General features: G+C 33.2%; 1 protein-coding gene across 1 annotated transcript in view; it reads left to right on the top strand.

Moving 5' to 3' along the window:
* Positions 1-2,703: 2,703 nt before the first annotated feature.
* The window catches only part of LOC132736395 (uncharacterized), a 28,580-nt gene continuing 8,730 nt past the window's right edge, over positions 2,704-22,553 (top strand). The window contains exons 1-3 of the mRNA XM_060723521.1: positions 2,704-2,775; positions 9,202-9,385; positions 10,710-10,875. Coding sequence (XP_060579504.1) covers positions 9,242-9,385; positions 10,710-10,875 — 310 coding nt within the window. The 5' untranslated portion in view covers positions 2,704-2,775; positions 9,202-9,241. The remainder of the gene's footprint in view (positions 2,776-9,201; positions 9,386-10,709; positions 10,876-22,553) is intronic.

Genomic DNA, 22,553 nt, shown 5'->3' with positions numbered 1-22,553 from the left:
TTACAAAGAAAAATCTAACATTATTTTTCTCTTTCTGTTTATTTTTTAACTTTTGGTGCCTACGTCGATATAGTTTATCAAAAAATTATCGAAAGTATACAAAATAACGAAAAAATAAATTCAAAAGCTAAAAAATATTAAAATGTCAAAATATCGTCCGGTAGAAAATAATCTCATATTTTTTTTAATTATTTCTAAATATTCATATTATTTATTTATTTATTCATAAACATTGTTAAATAAATGAGAGAAAACTTATCTGATAGATAAAAGCAGTAGATAAAACAATTTTTGTAAAAATATAGTATATCAGAAATTCTGATATATTGGGACCTTGGTGGCAGAGATCTACGCCGAAGAATTAAGGGGAGATCACTGTGTGGAGATTGGGAGTTTGCATGACGTATTTTCTTTCGAACATAACGGATGAAAACAAGAGAAAAGGAGTAGACTGTTGAACGCACTTTTTTGGAATTAATATCAAGTTTTCACAAGGTCATATTTGTTTCTTATACTGACGAGAATATGTATCATTACTCTATTTTGGTAAATATTTATCATTTGACAGTTTAAAAGTACTTGTAAATCGGAATTTATATCGCGTAAAATCAAACCGTACGCGCATCGCATGGCGCATGTTGTTTACAACGTGGGGTACCCATCGGGGAAATTTAAAGTGTATATTACCCGTCCGGCTCGGTAATATCAATTTCTTTCGGGTGATCAATATCCAATCAAAAAGGCGGACAAAATCTGGAATGGTAATAAATACGTATATATTATGTTATTTTGGTTTCGGAGTGATATATGTGGATATATTACCTGTCAAGATTTCATATCACCCGAGCCGTCAGGCGAGGGTGATATTTTATCTTGGCAGGTAATATATCCACATATATCACTCCAAAACCAAAAAAAATAATTTTATTACCTTTCCCCTGCCGAGTTAAGACGATTTTAAAATAAATCATTGCTACTTTAAATGAAACGTCATTAGATTCCCTTTAAGGTACCCCTTTATGACTACATGACGTCACATAAATACATGACGTATTTTCTTTCGAACCTAACGAATGTAAACAAGAGAAAAGGAGTAGTTTGTTGAACGCACTTGTTTGGAATTAATATCAAGCTTTCAAAGTCATATTTGTTTTCAATACTTATGAGAATATGTTTCATTACTCTATTTTGGTAAATATTTATCATTTGACAGTTAAAAAGTGCTTGTAAATCGGAAATTACATCGCGTAAAATCAAACCGTACGCGCAACGCCACAGCGCATGTTGTTTACAACGTGGGGTACCCAACGGGGAAATTTAGTGTGTATATTACCCGTCTGGCTCGGTAATATCAATTTCTTTCGGGTGATCAATATCCAATCAAAAAGGCGGAAAAAAATCTGGAAGGGTAATAAATATTTTTATTATATACTTATAAATGAAATATTGAGAAATATTGATGAAATAAAATGCGTATTTTCATTTTCCGTATTTTCACTATAAAAATTTATTTTTCACTGCAGTGAAACATATTTTCCGTATTTTCACTGGTGTCTTGCCGGACTACTTTCTTTTAAATTCTTCCAGTACACAAAATTTAAGGGAAAGTCTTTCAAATTTTATCGCAAAAAAGAGAAAAATGTATATAATAAACAGAAAATTCAGGTTTTTTCTATAAATACATGATTTATTTTCATCTTGTGGCATGAAAATTACCATATTTCACTCGTGGCTACCGCCACTCATGAAATATTTATTTTCATACCACTCGTTGAAAATAAATCATGTATTTATAGAAAAAACTTGAATATCCTCTATATATTATATGTTATTTTGGTTTTGGAGTGATATATGTGGATATATTACCTGTTAAGATTTTATATCATCCGAGCCGTTAGGCGAGGGTGATATTTTATCTTGGCAGGTAATATATCCACATATATCAGTCCAAAACCAAAATAATAATTTTATTACCCTTCCCCTGCCGAGTTTAGACGATTTTTTAAAAAAAAATCATTGCTGTTTCAAATGAAACGTCGAAATAAGATTCCCTTTAGGATACCTCTTCGTCATAACATGACGTCACATAAATACATGACGTATTTTTCCCGTACCTTACGAAAGTAAACAAGAGAAAAGGAGTAGTCTATTGAACGCACTTTTTGTAATTAATATCAAGCTTTCACAAGATCATATTTGTTTTCGATACTGATGGTAATATGTATCATTACTCTACTTGGGTAAATATTGATCATTTGACAGTTAAAAAGTGCTTTTAAATCGGAATTTACACCGCGTAAAATCGAACCGTACGCGCATCACCTCAGCGCATGTTGTTTACAACGTTGGGTACAAACGGGGAAATTTAGTGTGTATATTACCCGTCTGGCTCGGTTATATCAATTTCTTTCGGGTGATCAATATCCAATCAAAAAGGCGGAAAAAATCTGGAAGGGTAATAAAATATTTAACGTAAAAGTGACATAAAATTCAATCTTTTTTTTAAATTCCTTCAAAGCACTATTAACTAAATTTATCAGATATCCATTATTACGTATTTTAATTGTTAATTAAAACACGTGTCATTATATCCAATTATTATCAAGCTACCATCGCCGAATAAACCATCTGTTATTTATATCGTCCGTGTTTCGCTCTTTCTCTATAATTATTGTGAGCGTTTAGACTGTGCCATTGTGTTCACTGAAGTGTTAAGATATAGCCAATTCGTTTGGAAAAACCAGGTTGGAAATCTTAAAAGAATGTAATTAATAGGTAAAAATTATGTTATACATTACGTACAAAGTTATGTTAACTTGTTGTAGAAAACCTTAAGAATTAATGTATATATCTAGATGTAGTTTTAATTAGTTTTACATGACTTTTTACAGTTATACTATCTACTAGTACAGTACGTAGTACTTAGTCATATCTGGCGCGTAGCTTAATAAAACCGTGTTGCGACCTCTCCTTCAACAAATTGACATGCAGTAGATTTATAAACGATGAGGTTTTAAGCTCACGTTATTCAGAAACTTCTTTTGCATTTAGCTCCATGATATTTTAACTGTTAAAAGTCTCTTTAATACCCAATTTGAAACCGAAAGTAGCATGTCACGAAATTAATTAACACGATGGATCCATCTGGAATTAAGCCAAGTTTAATCTTATCTGACGCCACATTGCTTGTAAATGATTTAATATTATGTGTAAATCTATGTGTGAACCATAGGTGTTCGGCGTTTCGATCGGTACAAGTCAACCCGGCCCCAAGTCAACCCGGCCCTAAGTCAATCCGGCCCCATAATTGGTCAATCCGGCCCCAAAATTGGTCAATCCGGCCCCACGGTATTTTTATTTGGTCAACCCGGCCCCAAAATTGGTCAGTGCGGCCCCAAAATTGGTCATTCCGGCCCCAAAATATATATTTTTCAAAGAAAACTTTTTAAGTCATTTTGTTGTATGATGGAATAAAAATGATTTATTATTAATTGAAGATTATTAACTATAGAACAATAGTAACAAAACGTGTCGGTAAATTTAATTGCGCCGATTAAGTCTTTTATACGCAATATTGATGAATTATTATAATTTATAACATCAACAATTATATGTACATCAACATTAATTCAGATGTGATAATCAAACAGTTTAAAGCAATCAATTAACAAAAAAGGTATAACTATAAGTTGGTAGTATCTTTCATGTCTTTATTCGATGTAAATTAAAGATGGTTTCGTGAGTGTTAATGCGATAATTAGGAAGAAATGCATAGAATTTCGAGTTAAAAGGTTTGTATAGATATAGTTTCCAACAATATTTTTTCAATTCATTTGAATGTTTTTATTGAATACGTTCATTATTATAATTAATATTTGTTTCGTTTTTTATTAACTTATTTTCAAAGAATATTTATTTGGAAAAAAGTATTGGAATATACTTATTAAATTATCTCCTCCTTTCTACACTTTGGTGAGATTACTGCACAAAGAGGCACTTGAGGTTGAGGCCCAGATACGCCTAGTATCGGAAATGAAGCTACGAAGACTGCAGAGAGCAACGTACCGCTCAATGCAGTCGAAAATCTTCAGTGCCTGGGATAGGTAATACTTATTTTTTGTATGAGATAATACGACAATTTCATTTCTGAATTTAATAAAAATGGTAATTTGAAGGTTCGAACAATAATTAAAGAAATTAACTTGAGTCATGTACCATTTTTTTGCTAATATTTGAAAGAAACATTAATAATTTATCGTTTAGTACCAATTTAAACTAGTTACACTGATAACTATCTATAACTTTTTGTTTTGTTTTCACAGATATCGATCGAAAGAGCTATCCGCAACCGCCCTGTTGAAGCTTGTGTCCACCATGTACAGGCCGATACTAGGTAGACGCGAGGCAGAGGAAGACGACGAGTGAAGTGTTTATATGTGATGAACATTGTAGGGGTGTGTCAGGAACATTGTTGAACTATATAATATACAAGTTGCTTTTTTGTTGATATTGATATTTGATATTGATAGTTTTTATATAAAATAAATGATAAAAGATATCATCATTAAACTTTTGTTTTTGTTGTTAATTTTTATCTTATTACTTGATCAGTGTTTACATTTTAAAGCAAAATAAATATAAAAAAAATGGGGCCGGGTTGACCAGAAATAAAATTGGTTTGGGGCCGGGTTGACCAATTTGGGGCCGGGCTGACTTGGGGCCGGGTTGACTGTAATTCGTTTCGATTGGTCACTAGATATACCCCCCGCCACCCCACCCACTCTACAACTCTCCTACCTCAACTGCAGTATTTTCTCATTTGAAACATGTTTTAATATTTGGTATGCCTTTAATTCAATTTCCTTCATTTCCAACTAAAAATAAAAAATGGATACATATATATGCAGTAAATATATTTGTATCATTGTATCATTTTGGGGGGGGGGGTTGAAATAAACTGAATCAAAAGCATATACCAATATTAAAAACATGTTTCAAATAAAAAAAAATACTGCAGTTTACATGGTATTGAGAGGTGTTCTGTATTGAAAACTCATAAAACTATTCTAATATTTTTTTAGACTAGAGGTAGGAGGGTTGTAAAGTGGGTAAGGGGGTGGGGGGGGGGGTTAGTGTCCAAACAACGCACCAAACACTTATATGGTTTGAACTTGATCATCAAATTAAATATTACTTTCCATGGCTAAACACTACATGTATCTAGATCTATAGGATGTATCCATTTTTCTCTCAAAGTAAATGTAAGAAATTCCTCCGATACAAATCAGGATACATTTTTGTTCCTATTCATCATCAGAATCAAATATGTAAATTTACATTTAGAGAGTCAACATCTCCACCATGACCATATATTTTTTTTTAAAAACTGTTGATGAAATAGTTTGTGTGGCAATTGTAGTGGTGGTGTTGGTAGTTTACCCTGCATATCATGACAGGAAGTCACATTAAATTGACCAGAGCAAAGTTCAGGCACCTCTTTGTTCAAGGGAACTCAACTGGCTGTCAAGCAGTTTGCCATTATTAGTTTCATGATAAATTCTTGAAGAAGTGACCAGCACCATTTGGATTCAATACCATGGTGGCCAGATTCACAGTCCAACACTGTACCAAATGGTTCCGAATTGTTATTACCTGTATGTTGTAATGTATCTCATTAAAGGGATCACTGAATAACTACATCAAATATGAACACATGACAGGGTCCATAACTCAAGACTTTAGCACTAATAATTCAAAAAGTACTTACCAATAATTCAAGAATTACTTACCTGTGAAAATTGAATTTCATATAAAACAGTAATAAGAAGTTTAAGCTGTCCTGAGTATATAAGGATAATGTGACAACTTTTCTATTCGCTTGTGACTTAACACATGTCTAATCTATAAAATCAAAATTGTGGGTTATAGTCCAAGGCCTATAAGTCTAGCACAGATTTTGACTTATGGCCCTTTGTGAGCTAAGGAAAATTCTGGTCAAAGTTTTGTGTAAAACATCAGTATTTAAAACTACTGAAGGTATTCACTTTAAACTTAGTATACACGTGACATCTTCAGAGTCATTATAGAAATCTTTCGATTGAAGGCCCATAACTATCACATGGACTGACTTTTTTTTGACACTGTGAAAACTCCTGTTGAAAGTTGTGAGTCCAATATCATTTCCAATACAGCTAAAAGTGTTTCACTTGGAACTTACAAACATGTACATGTTTTCAAGATCATAATTGGAGGTCACAGTCCAAGGCCCAATTAGTTCTAACAAGGAATTTAGTGATTTATGGCCCTTGATGAATGTACAAAATTCCTGACTAAAGTTTTGAATGCACCATCAATCTTTAAAAAACTATTGATAATTTTATTGTATGAATTAATGAGTTCATCACTTTGTCTTACTGACTCTTATAAAAGGTCACTTCCAAGAACCATAACTCTGACTTAGATTTTGACAAAATTTTATCACCCATTATTAACTTACAAATTTCCTGGTCACTATACCTAGACTATTATGTGAAATTGCTTTGTTAAAGTGACATTATGCTCATATTTTTACAGTCAAGTTCAGCTGAATTGTCTTTATATTTCAAAAGTTTGACTGTTAAAATTGACTGTTTAACAAACAGTTGATATTGAAAAATGGCTAGGATAAAATTTAAATCTGCCAAAGAATAAAAAAAAAACTGTCCAACTCTTTTTATAATCTGAAGGTTACAGGTAAATTCTAATGGATATTTACAGAAATTTTGCTTGGATCCTTGCATTATGTATTGTTTATGCAAAGTAAATTATTAAATGAAAAGGTATTAATCATGACAAAATGTAAACTTATTTTGACTTCCACCTGTTTACTCACTATTTATCCTTTGGTGGGCAGAATATCACTTTAATTCCTACATTGTACCTTATCAGAGCTCTGATGATGATGTAGTACTATTAAGCATGGAGAATAGTCACACAAGCTGCCCTAATTTTACTCTATTTTATTTTGTTAATGACATCTTCAAACTTTCATCTTTTGCTTCTTACATCATCATCCACATTATCATTTAGGATAATTTGTGTAATTTAAATTTTTAGTGTATAAAGCTATATATCTTCTGCCAAACTTATTCATTGAATATTTTATACAACTTGGGTACTTCCAAAATGCTAAGTAAATGTATTATAGAAATGCCTTAGAACTTGGAAATTTGAATAAACTCATAACTAAACAGCTGAAACCCTTCTAAAAATACAACAATTAATATGAGTAGAGCATAATATTTTGTTCTGGAACATTTTATTTCTTTTTTAGATACATACAATATTTATACACGTTTGTTTTAAAGATATTCTATGCTCATCCTTATATAAAATAAAATATTTAAATCTCAGAAATTTATTGAAATCTTTGAAATTATTACAGAATATGTCTTATTTAAATAAAAAAAATGAATATACATGGGAAGCTGTGTTCCCTTTTTAAAGGTCAAGTAAAGTTTATCTTTTCTAAAAAAACATGTCAGTATAAATTTATTTTGTGACCACCTTTAGTTTGTAAAATTTTAAACAGAACAATATCTACTTTGTGTGAAGTCAAACATGTTAATTTTATATTTACAAAGATACTTATGTAGCATTTCAGGTGTTTTTTTGCCCTATTTTAAAGCTGATATTTGGTCATATTCAAAGGACAAAGTTCCCAATTGAAAGTTAGAAAATAAAAATCATAATGAATAACAGATTCTAATATCTTTGAAGGTATAAGGGCCTCTTTACAGTTATAGTGTTTAAATGTTTGCAGATGCCTTTCTAGACAGTTATTCTTTGCATTCATTTAATGACTACAAAATTTAAGTTGTGCAATTTTTCTCAATTTTTTACTAAACAGCACTGAAATTCGCACTTTGATAGGTATGGGTCATGTTCGTAAAATCCTGTGAAAATTAAAACCCTGCATTTCTAATATGAAATTTGAGCATAGTGTATATTTAACCCTTTACCACATATATACATGTACGTGAAACAACGCACTTTCGACCCCCTCCCCTTTTTTTAGGCCTCAAATAGTGAAAAAATGTCCTATTTGGGCCCCAAACATAAGTTTTTGTTTGAAGAAAAATGTTGCTAAAAAAATTGAGCACTTTTTTTGGCGCCGCCCCATCCAAAAGATACATCAGGGGTTGCCCAGAAGGGGGATGTGCCCCCTTTTTGGTAAAGGCCCCGGGTTTGAAGGGGCGGAGTCCCCCTCATCACCAAAAAAAATTTTGGACTTGTGAGAGGCTAAAATGACCCCAGATTCGATCATAATGTAACGTTTAACCAACGCTGTAAAGCCTTTGACTCTATCTCAATCCCTTGAGCAGTTGGCAGCACTTTAAAATAAATTTTGATGGAAAAAATCGAGGCAAAATAGTGATTTTTGGCAATTTTGAGATGTCCCCTCGTTGCCATGGTAACAGAAAATTTAAGACTGAGCATGTCGTTACAAGAGCAATGGTCCAGTGAACATTTGTGCCAAGTTTGATTAGTATTGAAGCATTTTTCATAGTTTCATAGCAGTTTGAACTTGTAACAGGAGGCTTTTCAGTGAAAACGGCCATTTTTCACAATATGCTCATGGGGGAAAGGGTTAAATAACAGAGACATTTTAATTATGTTACAACTCTCTTGAGAATTAACTTTATCAACTATATTAAGCAGTGTCCATTCTAGGAGGGGGGATGGGGGGGTTCACTATTTTTTTGAGGCCCCCCTCCCATTTTTTCAGAGGCAGGGGTAAAATTTTATAAAGAGATAGAAGGAAATAAGATCATTTAATGTACATAAATTCTCACTTTTCGATAAAAATCCCCACTTTTTTTTACGAATCCTAGAATAGACACTCTGATTAAGATTATGAAAAGAAATTAGATATTTTTTTGTTGTTAAAGCTTATTTCTCCTTTAAATGTCTGTGACAGTGACAGTTGTTAAATGTTATATTATTTATATACTCATTCGCTAAGGGCTTTTAGACCCAGTATCTTCATGATTTGTTAATTTGTGCTGACATTGATATAATTATAATATATCAATTTACACTTTGAAAAAAAAAAACAAAAAAAACAAAAAACATTTATTCTTGTTTTTTTTTTTTTCCAACAAAGATCTAGTTTAAAATCAATGTAAATCCATTTCAGAATGTATTTTTTTTTTAAATCAGATAAAACAACAACAGACCTGTTATTGAAGAAAATTCAACCATGCCACCAGAAAGTGAGCCGAAAACATTGGCAGATGATTTCATTAACCGTGCAACAAATAAGTTTAGACCAGAATTCATCAACAATGTGGATAACCCGTCTCTTCTTGCAGATTTTCTGTCATGCCTTGAAGATGTTGATAAGGTTTGTATTTTACTCAACATAAATTTTTTATCACCTTAATGTGCCAGCTTTTGTGAAATAGATTTGGCCTGTTGTTGCATGTTTGCCTTTTTATACACCTGAAATTTTTTTTTGCATAAACAAGAATTGATCAACAAGTTCTCGGCCCAATGTATTTCCGGTAGTCAGCTGAAGCCAACTTATGGTCTTACTTTGCAATATTATCGCCATCTACATCAATGCACTTTGCCACCTGTGCTCCAAATTGTTTAACCCTTCAAAATATAACTCTCTTTGTTGGACCTCAAAGAACTCATTGACAGCCTCCATGACAACTTCATTGCTTCCAAAATGTCAACCATGACGTCAGAAGGGGGCCAAGTCCGAAGAATATGGGGGATGGGGAAGAATATCAAAGCCGCATTCAGTTGCAGCAGCCTCCACAACTGAGATCAAAATTTGCCCCCCCCCCCCCCTTCTCTCCGGGGATAACATTATTTATATAGACTTATATAGGAAAATACAGTTATAAGTTTTATTTTGTGAACTGCAATTGTCTATAGCTTAGATATTTAGCATGTAGCATTGCATTATTGACCTTTACAAAACTGACATGAATCATGCTCATTGGTTCAATATTTGCCTTGCTCTTGTCTCTTTATTTATATAGACTTTGATAATTATACCGGTATAGGAAAAACACATCTAAAACATATTGTGTGAAACTATGATGCCCAGAGCTTAGATATTTGGCATGTAACATCACTTTGTAGATTTCTACAAAAATTAACATATTTTTATATAGGAAAACACATTTAAACCCTAATTTGTTAAAGCTACAATGCCTATGAGTTTAAATTTTTGGTATGTATAATGTTGTCTATTTGGCCTCATCAAAACTAGCATAAATCATGCCCGTAAAGTCAATGTTGACCATTGGGGTCACTTAGTTGATTTAGTCTTGTATGAGAAAAATACATTTCAGTCTTATTACAATGCCATTGAAGAGCTAAAATATTTAACATTATTGCTCTTGGGTCAAAATTGACCTCTCGAGTCACTTAATGGCAAGAAAACACATTCAAATCTTATAAGCCCAGAGCTTAGATATTTGGCATGTAGCATAAATTTGTTGATTTCTACAAAAATTATATTAATCATGACCCTCAGGCACACTTGCTGCAGTAACATGAGGCAGAATTCTGAAAGCAATATTTTTGGATTGATGTCCCTTTTTAACTTAGAATCTTTAACAGACAAATATTAACACCACATGCGGTGCAATTGTTTTTTTATTTATTATTTTTTTGTTACTTTCCTATTTTTTTATTGTGTGATCTGACAGGAAGTTGTGAAAGCACAGCAAATTCAGTGGGGAGCCATACATGCTGCCGGTATTCTGTTTGACCGTCTTATTAAAAGACCAGACTGGATAGACAATTTGAAGAATGCATTGGTAGACCCACAAATTGGACTGTCCTTTCTTGCAAAAGAACTGAATGATTTTGAAGGTCAGTATTATATTGATCATGTACAATGTATGTTTATATTACATTAAATATTTTTTAGCTGATCTGACACAAAGTGATAAGGTTGGCTTTTGTGACATTGTGCTGTCTGTAGTCTGTTGTCCGTCAGTCTGTCTGTTTGTGTGTTAACTTTTTCATTCAAATGACTTCTCCATACTGCTTGGCCAAATTTAATGAAACTTGACAGGTGTGTTCCTTGCATGAACCTCTACCAAAGCTTATAAAACAAAATAAATTCCTTGAAGAACTCTGCTTGCCAATATAAAGAGTTTTTTTTTTAAACTAAATCTTAAAATCCACAAGGTGTGGAGCTTTGATATTTGGTATGTTACATGATCTAGTGGTCCACTTCAAAAATTGTTTGAATTATGCCCAAAGGATCAAAGGGGCACTGCCAGGGGGGGGGGGGGTGTCTTCAGTTTATATAAATTATATAGGGAAGATCTTCTTGTCAAAATCCACAAGGCATAGAATAGAGCCTTGCTATTTGATATATAACATGATTAAGTGGTCCTCTACAAAGATTGTTCACATTATGCCCATAGAATGAAAAGGGGCCCACCAGGGGTCTTTTTGATTTTTTTTTTCAAAATCCTCTTTGATATATGGTATGTAACATCATCTAGTGGTCCTCTATAGAGATTGTTCAGAGAATGACTCTAGGGTCAAAAGGGGCTTTCAGTTTTATATAAATTTACATAGGAAAATGTTCTTGTTAAAAGCCACAAGGCAAAGAGCCTTGATATTTTGTATGTAACATGTTCAAGTGGTCCTCTACAAAGATTGTTCCAATTATGCCCCTTTGATCAAAAGGGGCTGTGTCAGCTGGCTCATCAGTTTTATATAAACTTAATTAGGGAAAATCTTCTTGTCGAAATCTACAAGGCATAGAGCCTTGATATTTGGTATGTTACATGATCTAGTGGTCCTCTACAAAGATTGATTGTTCAAATTATGCTCCTAGGATTAAAAGGGGACCTGCCAGGGAGGGGCCCTGCCAGTGGGCTCATCAGTTTTATTATATAAATTTATATAGGGAAAAATCTTCTTGTAAAATCCACAAGGTGTATAGCCTTTATGTTTGGTATGTAACATGAGCTAGTGGTCCTCTACAAAGATTGTTCAGATTATGCCCCTTGGACTTGTTTGTTTGTTTTATTTTACGCCTTTTCCCAACAGTATTTCAGTCATATAGACGGGTAGTTTCCTAACCATCGTTCCTGGAGAGTTACACCAGTACTTGACTACCTCCCTCCGATGCCCCTAGGATGAAAAGGGGCCCAGTCAAGGGTCTTTTTATTGATTAAAAAAATATTAAAAATCTTTTTGTCTAAAACCACAAGGCCAAAAGCTTTCATATTTGGTATGTAACATTATCTAGTGGTTCTCTACAAAGATTGTTCATAAAATGACCTTAGAGTGAAAAGCGGCCCTGCCAGGGGCTCCTCAGTTTTATATAGGCTATATAGGGAAATCTTAAAAAAAAATTCGTGTCTAAATCCACAAGGTGTTCAGCCTTGATATTTGGTGTGTAAAATGATCTAGAGGTCGTCTTCAAAGATTGTTCAAATAATGCCTTTAGGATGAAAAAGGTTCCCACCAGGGGGCTTATTGATTTTTAGCTCACCTGTCACAGATTGCCAAAATGAGCTTTTGTGACACCGTTTGTCTGTTGTCCATTATCTGTTTGTTTGTAAGTTGCTTGTATTTAGTTGTCAATGGTGATAATTGAAAACCTGGTTTTCACAGCATTGTCATGTTTCTTGTTTATCATGATATTTTCATGTTCTTTCTTTTTGTTATTCGTGTACAGTTTTACACATTGGCCAAAAAATATTGTGACATACTCTTTTTGCGACGCTTTTACCCGATTCCAAAAGAAATTTGTCAACACATATATATCCCAACAAGACCTAGTGTAGATTTGAAACTACATGTATGTCATATAGGTTCAGAAACTAAGTCACCTGATCAGATCTTGGCGAAACCTTTGTAAAACTGAGAAAACATTTTACCCAGATCAATTGAAACTAAAGAATGTGTGTCTTCACAAACTTTAAAATACAGGCATACACCCATGACTTAGGTGACCAAGGACCCTCTTGTTTCTTGAAGTCATTTGTTATACTACTGGGCATAAAGTGTTTAACACCATTTGTCCGTCCATTTGTACTAGGTTAGGTTTAAATGGCAATTAAAAGTAAAATCATCTTAAGTATTGCTTCCAAAATTTGCATAATCACATTCCACAACAAAGTCCATGATTTTGGAAAGTTATACTAACATATTTTCCTAATTTCTTTAGTTATTTCGATTTTTTGCACCTTGAAAATAGGTATTCCTGTAAGATTGATAAGTTTTATCTGCACATGTGGCTTCATACCTTACAAACTTGCACTTGTATAACTGTGGCATCCATCCTTTTTCACCCATTCAAATAATTTATCAACATATATTTTCCATATTCTATTGTTAAGTACTAACTTTAGAAGGACTTTGGGGTCAATGGTGCTTAAAATATTGTGGCAAGTTGGATTTATCATTTATCTTAAATTTCTCCTTATTTTATTTAATGATATCGTCCATATTTGTTAGGTAGATACATTCAATGGTCATGCAGCTTTTATTCATATGGTATGGAAAATAACCTGCATGGTATTTTTCCTTTTGATTGAATTAGGGCTCAGTGCATCAAGGTGTGAGATGTCTAAACATTTCTTTATTCAGCTTTTGTTTGTTAATGATATTTTATGCTCCCAGAGGGGAAAGCATATATTTGTCACTTTTTCTGTAAAAATCCAGAGGTACTTGTGTGACTTTGAGAACAATGAGTGATAGTACATTGTCTTTGATCCTATTCATTCTGTTTTACTTGTGTGTCTTTTTTGGCCTTGTATGATTAAAAATGGCTAAAACGATCAAAGGAAACTCACATAAGAACCATTTCGTAAGTACTTCTGTGAACTTTGCCCAAGCAAACTATAAGAGATATCAACAAGAATTATTGCAGGTAGATAGTTCTCGTTTGGTAGAAGTGCAATGCAAAAGAACCATATTTCTGCCTTGCTTAATTTTGGAGTTATTGCCTTTTGTTCATTCATTCACTTTGTCTGAGACATAACTCTGAAACCACAGAAGGTATTAACTAGAATCTTTGTAGGTTGAGCAGAATTTCATTGCAAAAGAACTGTTACTCTGCCTTATCTAATTTTGGAGTTGTTGCCCTTTAAAGCTCATCTGAGCTAGCTCAGGGTGAGCTTTAGAAATAGTTAAATGTCCGTCGTCCGTCATCCATCCACATTTGTTTGTTAACACTCTAGCGGACACATTTTGCCTCAATCATCATCAAGCTTTTTCAGGATGCTTGTCTAGGTTATAGCTCGGATGAGTTCGAACATTGGTCATCTTGGATGAAAAACTAGGTCACAGGAGCAAAAACTAAAAAAAACCTTGTTAACATTCTAGTGGTTAAATGATTGACCCAATCATCATCAGACTTTGTCAGGATGCTTGTCTTGTTTATTCTTTGGTTGAGTACGAACATGGGTCATCTCAGATGAAAAACTAGGTCACATGAGCTAAAAATAGAAAAATCTTGTTAAAACTCTAGTGGCTACTGTTTTGATCTAAATATCCTGGAAATTGGTTCTTTCAGGTTTGTTTTGATGATTTCTAGGTCAAGTTTGAATATGGGTCACCTGGGGTCAAAAACTAGGTCACACTGCTCAAATAATTATATGGAAAATCCTTGTTTACACTCTAGTGGTCACATTTTTAGCTTGACTATACGAAGTATATGGAGAGCTGTCCTACTCGCCCCGGCGTCGGCGTCCGCGTCCAGATTTTAGATTAAAGTTTTGGTGCAGTAAAATATTTTTCACTATAACTTTGTCATTTCTTAAGGTATCAACTTCAAACTTCAAATATATGTTCCTTATCATCAACCACATCTTATGTGACAAGGTTCATAACTCTAGCACCAATATTTTCAGATTTATCTCCCCTTGAACTTAGAATTTTCCTTAAAAAATACTATTTTTAGCTCGACTATACGAAGTATATGGAGAGCTGTCCTACTCGCCCCGGCGTCGGCGTCCGCGTCCAGATTTTAGATTAAAGTTTTGGTGCAGTAAAATATTTTTCACTATAACTTTGTCATTTCTTAAGGTATCAACTTCAAACTTCAAATATATGTTCCTTATCATCAACCACATCTTATGTGACAAGGTTCATAACTCTAGCACCAATATTTTCAGATTTATCTCCCCTTGAACTTAGAATTTTCCTTAAAAAATACTATTTTTTACTGTTACTTCTTTATTTCTTAAGGGATCAACCTCATACTTCAAATATATGTACCTTATCATCATCCCCATCTTATGTGACAAGGTTCATAACTCTAGCACAAATATTTTCAGATTTATCTGCCCTTGAACTTAGAATTTTCCTTAAAAAATACTATTTTTTACTGATACTTCTTTATTTCTTAAGGGATCAACCTCATACTTCAAATATATGTACCTTATCATCATCCCCACCTTATGTGACAAGGTTCATAACTCTAGCACCAATATTTTCAGATTTATCTCCCCTTGAACTTAAAATTTTCCTCAAAAAATACTATTTCTTCTTTATTTCTTAAGGTATCAACCTCATACTTCAAATATATTTATGTTATCATCATCCCCATCTTATGTGACAAGGTTCATAACTCTAGCACCAATATTTTCAGATTTATCTCCCTTTGAACTTAGAATTTTCCATAAAAAATATTATTTTTTACTCTAACTTATTTATTTCTAAGGGGATCAACTTCATACTTCAAATATATTTACGTTATCATCATACACATCTTATGTGACAAGGTTCATAACTCTAGCACCAATATTGCAAGAATTATCTCCCCATAAACTTAGATTAATTTACTAGAAAAATGTTATTTTTTATTTTAACTTTATTTTTAAAGGTATCTACCTCAAACTTCAAATACTTTTTCATTATCATCAATTACATTTTATGTGACAATGTTCATAACTCTTGAAGCAATATTTACAGATTTATCTCTCTTTGAACTTAGGATTTTCTTTAAGAAATAGAATAACTTCTTTATTTTTTAAGGTATCTACTTCAAACTTCAAATATATATTTCTTATCATTACACAAATGTTGTGTGGCAAGGTCCATAACTCTAGCATGACTATTTTTAGAATTATTCCCTTGATCTTGGAATTTATGTTAACAAATGTTATTTTTTCACTATAACTTAATACATAATTATACATAATTGATTTTTCTTTCATAGTTTGTCCTCCTTACTGCATCCAGTATTTTATTAGTCAAGCTTTGCTGTCTCCTGTGACAACTCTTGTTTAATGTTACTTCTTTATTTCTTAAGGGATCAACCTCATACTTCAAATGTATGTACCTTATCATCATCCCCATCTTATGTGACAAGGTTCATAACTCTAGCACCAATAATTTTAGATTTATTTCCCCTTGAACTTAGAATTTTCCTCAAAAAATGCTATTTCTTACTTTTCTTCTTTATTTCTTAAGGTATCAACCTCATACTTCAAATATATTTACGTTATCATCCTCCCCATCTTATGTGGCAAGGTTCATAACTCTAGCACCAATATTTTCAGATTTATCTCCCTTTGAACTTAGAATTTTCCATAAAAAATATTATTTTTTTACTGTTACTTATTTATTTCTAAGGGGATCAACTTCATACTTCAAATATATTTACGTTATCATCATACACATCTTATGTGACAAGGTTCATAACTCTAGCACCAATATTGCAAGAATTATCTCCCCATAAACTTAGATTAATTTACTAGAAAAATGTTATTTTTTATTTTAACTTTATTTTTAAAGGTATCTACCTCAAACTTCAAATACTTTTTCATTATCATCAATTACATTTTATGTGACAATGTTCATAACTCTTGAAGCAATATTTACAGATTTATCTCTCTTTGAACTTAGGATTTTCTTTAAGAAATAGAATAACTTCTTTATTTTTTAAGGTATCTACTTCAAACTTCAAATATATATTTCTTATCATTACACAAATGTTGTGTGGCAAGGTCCATAACTCTAGCATGACTATTTTTAGAATTATTCCCCTTGATCTTGGAATTTATGTTAACAAATGTTATTTTTTCACTATAACTTAATACATAATTATACATAATTGATTTTTCTTTCATAGTTTGTCCTCCTTACTGCATCCAGTATTTTATTAGTCAAGCTTTGCTGTCTCCTGTGACAACTCTTGTTTAATGTTACTTCTTTATTTCTTAAGGGATCAACCTCATACTTCAAATGTATGTACCTTATCATCATCCCCATCTTATGTGACAAGGTTCATAACTCTAGCACCAATAATTTTAGATTTATTTCCCCTTGAACTTAGAATTTTCCTAAAAAAATGCTATTTCTTACTGTTTCTTCTTTATTTCTTAAGGGATCAACCTCATACTTCAAATATTTACGTTATCATCCTCCCCATCTTATGTGGCAAGGTTCATAACTCTAGCACCAATATTTTCAGATTTATCTCCTTTTGAACTTAGAATTTTCCATAAAAAATATTATTTTTTTTACTGTTACTTATTTATTTCTAAAGGGATCAACTTCATACTTCAAATATATTTACGTTATCATCATCCACATCTTATGTGACAAGGTTCATAACTCTAGCACCAATATTGCAAGAATTATCTCCACATAAACTTAGATTTTTTTACTAGAAAAATGTTATTTTTTATTATAACTTTTTTATTTTTAAAGGTATCTACCTCAAACTTCAAATACTTATTCCTAATCATCAAATACATTTTATGTGACAATGTTCATAACTCTTGAAGCAATATTTACAGATTTATCTCTCTTTGAACTTAGGATTTTCTTTAAGAAATATAATAACTTCTTTACTTTTTAAGGTATCTACTTCAAACTTCAAATATATATTTCTTATCATTACACAAATGTTGTCCAAGGTCCATAACTCTAGCATGACTATTTCTAGAATTATTCCCCTTGATCTTGGAATTAATGTTAACAAATGTTATTGTTTTACTATAACTTTATACATAATTATACATAATTGATTTTTCTTTCATAGTTTTGTCCTCCTTACTGCGTCCAGTATTTTATTAGTTGAGCTTCGCTGTCTCCTGTGACAGCTCTTGTTTACTCACCTGCCATGAAACTTTGTCAGAATATGCTTGTCAAGGTAATTTCTTGGATGAGTTCAATAGATCTGGTGAGCGATCTAGGGCTATCTTGGCCCTCTTGTTTAATATTACAATGTGATCTTTGTCAGGGTAATAACTCTGAAAGTACAAGAGGTATCAACAAGAAATTTAGTTGATAAATTGATTTTTGGTTTACCTTGAAAAGGCGACATATAGGGGTTACTTTTGTTGGCGTCAGCGTCGTTGTTGGCTTCCCCTAAAGCTTGTCAGGTGCATAACTCAGTCACTATATGTCGGATTGTCTTCAAACCTGGTATGCATGCTTCTTTCATTAACCTGAAGGGCAGTGCACAAGGGCCGGTTTATTTTCATACTTAAATTTTGTCCAGGCCGTTTCTCTTCAACTATAAAAACTGTGGACTTGAAACTTCATAGAATGCAAAAATCTCATTAAGAATAAGTGCATTACACAAGAACTGGTATTCTGCATTTCTTATTTTTTATACCCCCACCACAAAATGTGTGTGTGTGGGGGGGGGGGGCTATAATGGATTCGCTTTGTCGCGTCGGTCTGTCGGTCGGTCCATCCATCGGTCCCTCTCCATTTTTGTGTCTGCTCTATAACTCCTATACCAACTGAAAGATTTTCTTCAAACTTGGCTCAAATGTTTATGTCAACAAGGGGATGTGCAGAACCCATGTTGCCCATGTGTCAGCTCAAGGTCAAGGTCTCAATTGAAGGTCAAATATCAAACACAATCAAATATTTCACAGTATGTATTGTCCGCATTGTAAGTCCTACACTAATTGAAAGATTTTCTTCAATCTTGGCTCAAATGTTCACCTCAACAAGGGGATGTGCAGAACCCATGTCAACCTTTTTCCGGCTTAAGGTCAAGATCACACTTAAAGGTAAAAAATTGACTAAGATAATATTGTTATATTTTAACATCTATTTGAATATTTCTGAATCTAGAAAAGGTATTTGCTTGAAACTTAAAATATATATGAAGTTATGCCCCTTTTTAAGTCTTTAAATTTACATACAATCAAATATTAGACAATATGTCGTGTCCGCTCTATAAATCCTATACTAATGGAAGAATTTTCTTCAAACTTTACTCAAATGTTCACCTCAACAAGGTTATGTTTAGAATCCATGTCACCTTTGTGCGGGCTGAAGGTCAAGGTCACACTTGAAGGTCAAAAATTGACTTAGAAAATGTTCTTAAATTTTAACATGTACTTGAATATTTCTGAAACTAGCACTCAGGTATTTGCTTGAAACATAAAAAATGTATAAGGTATCGCAAATAAGATATACAGGTCAAGTTTCATTACCCTGTATTGCATTTTGACAAAGTTATGCCCCTTTTTAAGTCTTCAGATTTACATACAATCAACACTAGACAATATCCACTCTATAAATCCTTTATTAGTCCCCTACCGGTTTAACCGGAGGGGACTTTAGGTTTACCCTCCGTCTGTCCGTCTGTCTGTCAGTCCGTCAGTCCGTCCGTCCACAAAATGGATCCCGCGATAACGCAAAAAGTACTGAAAATATTTTTTTTGAAACTTGATATATGGATAGATGGCAGTATGGAGATTATGCACGTCTTTTTTTTTCTACCTACGTTGAAAGTTCTGGTTGCTATGGCAACAAATAGTCTGAAAATATGGCAAATTTAACACATAAACTAGATCCAGTGATAACTTAAAAAGTACTGAAAATATTTTTATGAAACTTAAAATATGGGTAGGTGGCAGTCTGGAGATTATGCACATCTTTTTCTTTTCTTCCTATGTTGAAAATTCTGGTTTCTATGGCAACAAATAGCCTGAATTTTAAGATTTCTGATTTAAATTTTTCAGCCTTTTCACTATAAGTTCTTTATTTCTTAAGGTGTTTACTTCAAACTTTAAATATAAGTTTCTGGTCATCAACCACATCATATGTGACAAGGTTTACAACTATAGCACAAAAATTACCAGTATTACCGGAGGGGACTTTAGGTTTACCCTCCGTCCGTCTGTCCGTCCGTCAGTCGGTCCGTCCGTCTGTCAGTCCGTCCGTCCACAAAACTGGATCCCGCGATAACGCAAAAAGTACTGAAAATATTTTTATGAAACTTGATACATGGATAGATGGTAGTATGGAGAGTATGCACATCTTTTTCTTTTTTTCCTATGCTGAAAATTCTGGTTGCTATGGCAACAAATAGACTGAAAATATGGCAAATTTTACACATAACCTGGATCCAGCGATAACGCAAAAAGTACTGAAAATATTTTTATGAAACTTGACATATGGGTAGATGGCAGTATGGAAATTATGCACATTCTTTTCTTATCTTCCTGTATTGAAAATTCTGGTTGCTATGGCAACAAATAGACTGAATATCAAGATTTCTGATTCTAGTTTTTAAGTTTTTTCACTATAAGTTCTTTATTTCTTAAGGTATTTTCTTCAAACTTTAAATATAAGTTGCTAGTCATCAACCGCATCATATGTGACAAAGTTTACAACTCTGGCACAAAATTTATCAGAATTACCTCCCTTGAACTTAAAATTTTCATGAAAAAAGCATTATTTTTTTTAATAACTTCTTTTTTTTCTGAACATATCTACTTCATATAAATGTTTCTTATTATCACTCAACATTTGTGAGTGTTCAATACTCTAGCAAGACTATTTCCAGAATTTATAATGCCCCTTTTGAACTTTTTTTTGAGAAATTGGTAATTTTTACTCCAACTTCTACAATCATGATAGGATTTTCTTCAAACTCCCACATCATAATAATATGACAAGGTTTATAAATCTAGCATCCATATTTCCAGAATTATCTCCTCCTTAAACTTTTAATTTTTCCTATTCGTTCTTTTAACTTTCATTTACTTCAAATTCAAAATAAACATTCAATATTCATACCTTCATTACTAATTATACGCCCGTTTGAAAAACGGGACGTATTATGGGAACGCCCCTGGCGGGCGGGCGGGCGGTGTCCAATTTTGTCCGGAGCATATCTCCTACATGTATGGAGGGATTTTAATGAAACTTCATAGAAATGTTCACCACTATGAGGAGCAGTGTTGCGCACATGAACCAGGTCTCTAGGTCAAAGGTCAAGGTCACACTTAGAGCTCATTGAAAAATGCTTGTCTGGAGCAAAACTTCCACATGTATAGAGGGATTTCAATATTACTTGGCACAAATGTTCACCATTGTGAGGCGGAGTGTCGCGCACAAGATTCAGGTCCTTGTGGCCAAGGTCAAGGTCACACATAGAGGTCAAAGTTCAGATAAAAATATGAAGATGTGTATATGGACCATTTAGTCATCATTTATTGAGGGATTGTAACACAAATGGTCATTATCAAGACTATGGCTGTGATGCATATAATTTAGGTCAATATATACAAGGTCAAGGTCACTAAAGATGATGAAATATCCAGATTTTGTCCGGAGCATATCGCCTACACGCATGGAGGGATTTTAATGAAATTTCATAGAAATGTTCACCATTATGAGAAGCCATGTCACGCACATGAACTAGGTCTCTAGGTCAAAGGTCAAGGTCACACTTAGAGCTCATTGAAAAACGCTTGTCCGGAGCAAAACTTCCACATGCATAGAGGGATTTCAATATAACTTGGCACAAATGTTCACCATTGTGAGGCGGAGTGTCGCGCACAAAATTCAGGTCCCTGCAGCCAAGGTCAAGGTCACACATAGAGGTCAAAGTTTAGATAAAAATATGAAGATATGTATAGGGACGATTTAATCATCATTTATTGAGGGATTGTAACACAAATGGTCATTATCATGACTACGGCATGTACTTTAGGTCAATATATGCAAGGTCAAGGTCACTAAAGATGGTGAAATATCCAGATTTTGTCTGGAGCATATCTCCTACATGTATGGAAGAATTTTTATAATACTTTATGGAAATGTTCACCACCATGATATGTATTTCTCCATGCATGATCCAGGTCTCCAGGTCAAAGGTCAAGGTCACACTTAGAGCTCATTGAAAAACGCTTGTCCGGAGCAAAACTTCTACATTCATAGGGGGATTTCAATATAACTTGGCACAAATGTTCACCATTGTGAGGCTGAGTGTTGCACGCAAAATTCAGATCCCTGCGACCAAGTCAAGGTTACACATAGAGGTCAAAGTTCAGATAAAAATTTGAAGATGTGTATAGGGACCATTTAGTCATCATTTATTGACGGATTGTAGCACAAATGGTAACTATCATGACTACAGGTGTGACACATTCAATTTAGGTTAATATTTGCAAGGTCAAGGTCACTGGATATGATTAAATATCCAGATGTTGTCCGGAGCATATTTTCTACATGCATGGAGGAATTTTAATGTTACTTTATAGAATTGTTCACCACCATGAGACGTAGTGCCCTGCACATGAACCAAGTCTCTAGGT

The sequence above is a fragment of the Ruditapes philippinarum genome, unplaced genomic scaffold, assembly GCF_026571515.1.
Source record: "Ruditapes philippinarum isolate M1 unplaced genomic scaffold, ASM2657151v2 ctg5649_1_1_1_1, whole genome shotgun sequence".
NCBI lineage: Eukaryota > Metazoa > Mollusca > Bivalvia > Venerida > Veneridae > Ruditapes > Ruditapes philippinarum.
Note: the sequence above shows the minus strand (reverse complement) of the source record. Positions and strands in the feature narration are given on the sequence as shown.